Genomic DNA, 9986 nt, shown 5'->3' on the forward strand with positions numbered 1-9986 from the left:
CTATAGACTAGACTATAGACTAGACTACAGACTAGACTACAGACTAGACTATATACTAGACTATACACTAGACTTTAAACTGGACTATAAACTAGACTAGACTATAGAATAGACTATTGACTAGACTACAGACTAGACTACAGACTAGACTACAGACTAGACTACAGACTAGACTACTGACTAGACTATAGACTACACTATAGACTAGACTATAGACTTTTGAGTAGACTATTGACTAGACTATAGACTTTTGACTAGACTATTGACTAGACTATAGACTAGACTATTGACTAGACTATTGACTAGACTAGACTATACACTAGTCTACACACTAGACTATAGACTAAATTTTAGACCAGACATATTCATTAAGAAATCTCTTGCTAAATTTTCCAGAAAAAACTTTGAAGAATTTTAAATCAAAATTTTAAAATTTCATTAATACTTTCATTTAACTGTTTAATCCATTTCAATTTATTACTAATTAATTGTAAAATTAAGCATGTTTATAATTGTATTTGTTTTGGTTCTATGTTCCATTCTATTTTCATACATTTCATAACTAATTACCTAACTTTAACTATCTTTCTTAACATCTATCTCTCTTTCTACAATTTTTAAAAATTTAAAATATTTTTAAAGGTATTGGCGTGGGTCAAGCATTTATGGTTTATATGTTGGGCACTTATTATGAATCGGTATGTGCCCTGATAGCTTATTATTTAGTGGAATCATTTCGTGATCCCTTACCCTGGGCCTTTTGTCGTCCAGAGTGGGGTAGTAATTGCCTTGATTCAACACCCACCGATAGAAATGCACTAGATTTGGTTGAGGGTACGGAATTTTTAAGTAAAACTATACAAACAAATCTAACAACAAATATTGGCAATCTAATGAGAACTTCAGATAATCGTACAATCTCAAGTTCGGAATTGTTTTTTGTGTAAGAAGGCTTACAAATCGGAAAATTGTGAAGCGAAATTTTAATATATTTTCACATTTTTCTTTAAATCTTTAGCAATGAGGTGCTGCGTGAGAAGCTAAATATTAATGATGGCATTGGCTGGCCCAATTGGGAGTTGGTTTTGGGTCTTTTTGTGTCCTGGCTGTTTGTTTTTGGTATTATCAGCAGAGGTGTAAAGAGTTCCGGTAAAGCTTCCTACTTTTTGGCCATTTTCCCCTATGTTATTATGCTGGTGCTGTTGATAAGAGCTGTTACTTTACCCGGCTCCATAGATGGTATTATATATTTCATTAAACCCGATTGGAGTAAAATTTTGGATCCTAAGGTAACATTCCAAATTATATATTTAACATTTTTTTCTGTACTAACTTTACCACCTTCTTTCCTAGGTTTGGTATGCTGCTGTCACGCAATGCTTCTATTCTTTATCAGTGTGCTTTGGTAACATTATCATGTATGCTTCCTATAATAAATTTGGTCATAATGTCCATAGAGATGCCACCATTGTTACCGGTTTGGATACTTGTACTTCACTTTTGGCTGGCTTTACTATTTTCGGCATTTTGGGTCATTTGGCTCATGAGATAGGCACAGATGATATTGGCAGTGTTGTTAAAGGTGGTGCTGGTTTAGCTTTCATTTCATATCCTGATGCTATTGCCAAATTTAAGCAATTACCCCAAATCTTTTCGGTGCTATTCTTCCTTATGTTGTTTGTATTGGGTATTGGTTCTAATATTGCCATGACTTCTTGCACTGTGACAGCTATAAGAGATAATTTCCCAAAGGCCAAGCAATGGCAATGTGCTTTGGGTATTGCGATAGTTAGTTTTGCCATTGGTTTGGCTTATGTAACACCGGTAAGTTTTTTTTTATATTTTGAAAATTTGTTCCAAAAGAAATTATCCAGTCCACAGTTTAGTCTATAGTCAAGTATATAGTCTAGTAAAGAGTCTAGTCTATAGTCTGGTCTATAGGCTAGTCAATATTCTGATCAAAAGTCTAGTCAATAGTCTATTCTAAAATGTAGTCTTTAGTCTATTCTATAGTAGCCCAGTCCATAGATTAGTCTGTAGTCTACTGTATAGTCTAGTCTATAGTCTGGTCTGTAGTCTAGTCAATAGTCTAGTCTAAAGTTTTGTATATAGTTTAGTCAATTGTCTACTTTACAATCTAGTCAATAGTCTAGTCAATAGTCTAGTCTAGTCTATAGTCTAGTCTATAGTCTAGTCTATAGTCTAGTCTATAGTCTAGTCTATAGTCTAGTCTATAGTCTAGTCTATAGTCTAGTCTATAGTCTAGTCTATAGTCTAGTCTATAGTCTAGTCTATAGTCTAGTCTATAGTCTAGTCTATAGTCTAGTCTATAGTCTAGTCTATAGTCTAGTCTATAGTCTAGTCTATAGTCTAGTCTATAGTCTAGTCTATAGTCTAGTCTATAGTCTAGTCTATAGTCTAGTCCATAGTCTAGTCTATAGTCTAGTCTATAGTCTAGTCTATAGTCTAGTCTATAGTCTAGTATATAGTCTAGTCTATAGTCTAGTCTATAATCTATAGTTTAGTCTATAGTTTAGTATTTATTATAGTCTATAGTCTATAGACTAGTCTAGTCCATAGTCTAGCATATAGTCTAGCATATAGTCTAGTATATAGTCTAGTCTATAATCTAGTCTATAGTCTAGTCTGTAGTCTAGTCTATAGTCTAGTCTATAGTCTAGTCTATAGTCTAGTCTATAGTCTAGTCTATAGTCTAGTCTATAGTCTAGTCTATAGTCTAGTCTATAGTCTAGTCTATAGTCTAGTCTATAGTCTAGTCTATAGTCTAGTCTATAGTCTAGTCTATAGTCTAGTCTATAGTCTAGTCTATAGTCTAGTCTATAGTCTAGTCCATAGCTTAGTCTATAGCCTAGTCTACAGTCTATAGCCTAGTCTATAGCCTAGTCTATAGTCTAGTCTATAGTCTAGCCTATAGTATGGTCTATAGTATAGTTTATAGCATAGTCTATAGTCTAGTCCATAGCCTTGTCTATAGTCTAGTCTATAGTCTAGTCTATAGCCTAGTTTATAGTCTAGGTTATAGTCTAGTATATAGTCTAGACTATAGTCTATAGCCTAGTCTATAGTTTAGTCTGTAGTCTAGTCTAGAGTCTAGTCTACAGTTTAGTCTATAGTCAAGTCTATAGTCTAGTCTATAGTCAAGTCTATAGTCTAGTCTATAGTCAAGTCTATAGTCTAGTCTATAGTCTAGTTTATAGTATATTCTATAGTCTAGTCTCAAATATAGTATATAGTCTAGTTTATAGTCTAGTCTATGCTCTAGTATATAGTCTAGTCTATAGTCTAGTCTATATCCTATATTATATTTGTGTCTATAGTTCATTTTATAGTTCAGTCAAAAGTTTAGTCTATAGTTTAGTCTAGGATCGAGTCTTATAATGAAATCTTGCATTCGTGTTCTATGGAAAGAATTTAGAGATTTCAAGAAATTTTGAAAATTAGATAGATTTGCATAGAAAGTTTAAAGCTAGCGATAAATAGAATGATTGTGGCTAATTATTCGACAATTTGTTCAGGTGTTTAAACCACAACAATTTAATACTTTAGCTTAACTAGATAATTTCCTAATTGATGCTACAGTTGAGTACAGCTTTAAATTTCCTGTTAATTTTTTACGAATAAGTATTTAAATCATAAAATATTTACACTTTACTGCTCAATTTCAAGTTCATTCATAAATAATGAAAATTTTGTATAATTTTAATACAATTTTTTCACAATTTGTTTACTTACTCTTGTAATTGCTGTTGCTGTTAAATTATAAACAATTTATTAACTATTTGTTTATAGTGATTGATAGTCTCGTGTCTTAATTATATCGAAAAAAAAGACTGAAACCTTTTTGTTCGAAATTTTATTTAAACAAAAACATTCTTAGCGAAAGTGTCAACGAATTACTATAAAGTTACGTTTTTTCCGTAGTAAATTTTTTTTGTATTTCCATATACATTTATATGTAGTAGATTCTTAATAATTTACTGATGATTTATTTGTTGGTCGTATTTTATGAAAAAAAATCATTTAACAAATAAATTAAATTGCCTTTAATTTTCCAATTAATGTGAAACTATTTTGAATGTTGCAAGTTTTGCAAAATGTTGAGTCAGACAATTGTTTTTTTTTTAATAGGCGTTGAAAGATGTCAACTATTTAAAGATATTGAATAATTAATTGCTTGTGCTACTGTTAGTTATAACAGAGAACTGATACTTTTTTATTTATTTATTTATTTTTTTTTTTTGGAAAAAGGTAGTTTTTTAAAAACTAATAAATTTTGCGCCGAGCGATAGGTTTCTATATACAAAACTCTAGTCAATAGATGAAACCAGATTAAATTATAGACTATACCATTGACTGCGATATGAACTTGATTATAGATTAGACCACGGAGTAGGCTACAAACTGGACACTAGACTAAACTATAGATTATACTATAGACTAGGTTATCGGCTATATTATTTATTAGAATATAGTCTAGACTTTATATTAGACAATCGAATAGACCGCAGAGTAAACTATAGACTCAGACAAGGCAAGACAAGACTATAGACTAGACTATATACTAGACTATAGACTAGACTATAGACTAGACTATAGAGTAGACTATAGACTAGACTATAGACTATAGACTAGACTATAGACTAGACTATAGACTAGACTATAGACTAGACTATAGACTAGACTATAGACTAGACTATAGACTAGACTATAGACTAGACTATAGACTAGACTATAGACTAGACAATAGACTAGACTATAGACTATACTATAAAATAGGCTATAGACTAGACAATAGACTAGACTATAGACTAGACCATATACTATACTATAGACTAGACTATAAAATAGACTATAGACTAGCCTATAAAATAGGCTACAGACTAGACTATAGACTATAATATAGACCAGACTATAGACTAGACTAGACTGTACTTATAGATTATATTTATATATTATAATATGAAGAAGAATATAGACTAGATTATAGATTAAACTATTGACTAGACTATATAGTAGAATACTGTAGACTTGACTTCTATAGGAAATCTTGAGCTAGCGGAAGAGATTTTAAATCTTAAGATAGCAAGGAGATATAAAAATACAAGAGTGCACGAAGCTCCCTTGTATAGAGAAAAAAATACGAAAATTCACTAACACACTGTGAAAAAAGTCTGATACCATTTGTGAACAAACAGCTGATAATTTTTCATTCAAAATTTGTGTAAATTTTTGAAAAACAAATTTAGATAATTTTGCTTTAAATGAAAGATAATTTTTAAAGCAAATATTAAAAAATAACTTAAAGTAAATGTTAGTAAAATAATTTTGCTTGCAAATTAGTGTCCAAAATATTACAATAAAAAGGTTAAAATATTATCAAATAAAAAATGCACATAAATTTAAATAAAAAATTATTAGAACGTGATTACAACTAAACATGCAATTAACAAAAATAAAATACTTTACAACTAAATATTAATCAAATATCCAACGATTTCAAGACAAAAACAAAAAAAAACTTACATAAAATACAATTCAGCTGAAGATTTAGGTTTAACACTACTTAGACTTGTGACATTATTTAAAATGACAGATGATACATTCGATATGATAGAGGGAAGGGTAGTGCTGGTCAAATTATCACTGGCACTATATAAAATTTCAGCAGTATTTACCTCTGCAGAGGCTACACAAACAGCATTCCATGACTCTCTACATTCGGTCCAGGGTAAAGGTGATTTAAAGGAATCAAACAGATAACGTACAGTCATGCCCATAATGGCCACATAATAAGTGGTCACCATGGATATAGAGACAATCTGACCAATGCCAACGCCTAAGCATTACAAGACAATTTTATACAAAAGTCACATTAAGGAAAGAGGAGGGACGTTGCACGTAATGTTATGAAAAGTTATGGAAAGACAGAATAATAGTTTAGACAACATTCCGGACAAAAGACAAATGAGTTTTTGTTTAAGTTTTTTGAGAATTTTTGACTCTCTTACTTACCTCTCATTGCCGGACACAAATCGAATACCTTAACAGATCCTCTACTCGAAAATTGTCCAATAATCATTTCTAAATAGTAAATCGGTTTACCTACTAGAAACAGCACCACTAGATAGGGTATCAAAAATGCTCCACCACCATTATCGAGGGCGGTAAAGGGAAAACGCCATACATTACCCAAACCCACGGACATGGCTATGCAGGAGAGTAAAAATTCTATACCTTTACCCCAGGTATCACGTTCGGGCATGGGTTTATTTTTTGCCCCTATAACAGTATCTGTGCTAGTGATATGTCCAACTTCAACATTATTTTTGCTTGTGACCCCTCGGCCATCATCACCTACAAAGGCGGGATTCTCATGGGGTGTTGTCATGTTGTGCCTCTTAAAGTCTGCAAGTAAATTGTAAGAAAATTTAGAAATTTAGTTAAAAAAAAATATAAAATTAATTTTGAAAATTTATTTTCAAAGAAAATTAGTAAATCGGTTTAACTACTATATAAGTTGGAAATTGCTGTATAAATATTCTGGATCACTATAGATAGCGGAGTCAATTTGGTCATGTCCGTCTGTCTGCCGACATGGCCGAGTGCTTTACGTTAACACCTGCCGTGTTGGTCTCTTTCACGGTGGTCTTTTTCAAATACTAGATGAGATTTTGTGACGACTCACCATCGCCCTATTGTGTATCTTACAAGCAGGTAGCAACTTACATACACATATGAAATTTCTGGTCCAGTATATGGGCACCTTGCTCTAGTACTTGAGCTCTCTAATTGCTGACAACTGCTGCCCTGTTGCTTAACTTCCGAGATTCAAAATAATCACTCCTTTTTACAACTACGCAGATGGAATGGCCTTTGTTAAGTAGGCTAAAACATCAAAAGAGGTAACCGTTAGACCGAGGTACAAATCCTTCAAATGAGCCTAAGATCTGGTGTAAATAGAGTTTTCTCTGAACATACCTAGATAAAGAAGGAAAATTCAATGGTATCACTTGTAAGATACTTCTCATTCATCCAACAAACTCTTAGAAAAAAGTAGCAACACCGAACTTATTCCAAAATATAGATCAGTCTTTTAATCGCCTATTACTCTTCTTGGAAATTTGGTTGTTGACCATAACTACTACCTGGTTCCCGAAAGAACCCTAAACAACTGACCAGCAAGGACAAGACGTGAAAGTAGTACGATATTATATGATTTTTTAGTTCGACCCTATTTCAAATCAGATTACAGGTACTGGTAGCACTTCTTTTCTCCAGGATTACAATAACACTAAGATAGGGTCTTTCATCAAGATAACATGCCACTGGGGTGTTCTTGTCTATGTTGAAATAAGTTTTCTGAAGTTCCCAAATATTAGCAAAATCCGATTTTCAATAATTCTATCACACTAATATAGTGTCTTTCATCTAGATCACATGCCCCCGGGGGGTGTTCGTGTCTATGTTGAAATCAGTTTTCAGAAGACCGAAGACAACTGAGAGATCCGAATCTTCAGTAATTCTCTTAGATACCCCTTTACCTCTTCAATAATTCTATCACACTAATATAGTGTCTTTCATCTAGATTCCATGCCCCCGGGGGATGTTCGTGTCTATGTTGAAATCAGTTATCAGAAGACCGAAGATAACTGAGAGATCCGAATCTTCAGTAATTCTCTTAGGTACCCCTTTTCCTCGGAATTGCAATCACACTAAGATGAGATCTTTCTTCAAGCTAACATGCCCCCATGGGGTGCCCGTGTCTATGTTGAAATCAGTTTTCAAAAGACCCAAATATCCGCGAAATCTGAATTTTCAATAATTCTATGAGCCAGCTCTTTTCTCCAAGATTGCAATCACACTAAGAATGGGTATTTCATTAAGATAACATGCCCCTGGGGTGTCCTGGTCTATGTTGAAATCAGTTTTCAGTAGAAAACTCCATCACAATAAGATGGAGTCTTTTATCAAGCTATCATGCCCCGGGGGGGTTTGTCCGTGTCTATGTTGAAATCAGTTTTCAATAGACTCTAGACATCTGTGAGATTCGACTCTTTAATAATTCTATAATGCACTTCTTTTCCCCGGGATTGTAATCTCACCAAGATGGAGTCTTTTATCAAGCTATCATGCCCTGGAGGGTTGTCGGTGTCTGTGTTGAAAGCAGTTTTCAAAAGACCCCAGATATCTGCGAAATCCGGATATTTAATAATTCTATTAGGCACTTCTTTTTCCCGGGATTGTAATCACAATAAGATGGAGTCTTTCATCAGGCTAACATGCCCCGGGGGGGTGTAAGTCTCTATGTTGTACTCAGTTTTCAAAAGACCCCAAATATCTGTGAGATCCAAATTCTCAATAATTCTATCACGCATACATTCAGGAAGAACTCTATTTAAAAAAGCTATTGTTTATAATTCCTCCATTATCTCTTTACAACAATTGTCATAAACTTCTCACTTTAACCTCGTAAAAAGTCAAACAAATATCCAAGATTAGAAATATAGCGTAAAAATTGTTTTGTTTTTATTTAAGTTTTAGCACTTAATAATAATTATTATTATTTTATTATTTATTAACACTTTTATTCCAAAAAAAATTTTTTCTAAACAATTTCTTTGTTTTTAGTTTATAATTATAAAAATACTTGAGAAAAAAATTGTATCAAAAAAAATTGTGTCAATATTTGACAAAATATTTATAAAATAAAAAAAAATTTCCCCCCAAACACAATCTGGTTTTTATAACTGGGTACTCTATTCCATATTGCCTCTAATAAAAACTGACAGTGTGCTCGCACTTATTCGTATTATGTTAGTTTTACGATTTATTTCATCATTCTGAGAGTTGTAGAAGAAATGAAATAAGATCAAGTTTAAAAAAACAATTTTATGAGGTCCTACTATTAAGCTTTAAATATAGGAAAGTCATTTAAATATTTAAGAATTATAAAAAAGAATTTTAAAAAATTAAAATTTAATAGAAAATTAATTTATAAAAGTTTCTTTAGAAGTTAGAAATTACTGTTTCCTACAACCAACAGCTTTAAGTAAAACTTGCCAATTTGAATTGACATGAAACTTTTAAAATTATTGCAAAACGATTGAAAAATTGGTTAACAATTGGGCCATCATCATGTGTTAATTTGCTAGACTTTTATTAAAAAAATCTTTTACTAAAATTTCTTCAGCTTTAAATTAAATAATTAATTAGCAACACATTTATAAAATACTCTTACCAAATATTTCAATTAAAGAAAAATTACATAAATGCCCTTGATTTGGTATAAATAAAACTTTCTATATTTACTTTTTTTTAATTTACGTCTTACCTTAAAAATACAATAATAACTTTAACTATGCCGCAACTTCTATTAAATATCAATCAAATTATTTATAACAACAATTAAATTAAAATCAAATTGAATTACTACATATCAAAATATCAGTAATAACAATAAAAATGTTAACACCCTATACAAACTACATACATTCATACAAGCCATCTATACACATTGTACAAATTTTTCAGGCATTAATCTTTTTTGCGAACGATATCATATTTTTAAAAATTTTGTTTGCTTTTCAATAAAAAAGTCTGTCAGACTGTAAATTAGCTCATAGACTAGACTATTGACTAAATTGTAGGATAAACTATAAACTAGACTATAGGGTATATAGAATAGAGACTATAGTATTATCTATAGTCTAATCTATAGACTACTCTATAGTCTAGTCTATAGACTACTCTATAGTCTAGTCTATAGACTACTCTATAGTCTACTCTATAGACTACTGTATGGTCTAGTCTATAGACTACTCTATAGTCTAGTCTATAGACTACTCTATAGTCTACTCTATAGACTACTCTATAGTCTAGTCTATAGACTACTCTATAGTCTAGTCTATAGACTACTCTATAGTCTAGTCTATAGACTACTCCATAGTCTAGTCTATAGTCTAGTC

The 9986-nt window shown here is 31.7% G+C and overlaps 1 protein-coding gene across 1 annotated transcript in view; it reads right to left on the minus strand.

Moving 5' to 3' along the window:
- The window catches only part of LOC111681041 (sodium-dependent nutrient amino acid transporter 1), a 30051-nt gene that overhangs the window by 1443 nt on the left and 18622 nt on the right, over positions 1-9986 (minus strand). The window contains exons 2-4 of the mRNA XM_046953437.1: positions 6034-6426; positions 5545-5857; positions 758-959 (exon numbers count right to left, since the gene is read on the minus strand). Of these exons, the coding sequence (XP_046809393.1) occupies positions 758-959; positions 5545-5857; positions 6034-6409 (891 nt within the window). The 5' untranslated portion in view covers positions 6410-6426. The remainder of the gene's footprint in view (positions 1-757; positions 960-5544; positions 5858-6033; positions 6427-9986) is intronic.

The sequence above is a fragment of the Lucilia cuprina genome, chromosome 6, assembly GCF_022045245.1.
Source record: "Lucilia cuprina isolate Lc7/37 chromosome 6, ASM2204524v1, whole genome shotgun sequence".
Taxonomy (NCBI): domain Eukaryota; kingdom Metazoa; phylum Arthropoda; class Insecta; order Diptera; family Calliphoridae; genus Lucilia; species Lucilia cuprina.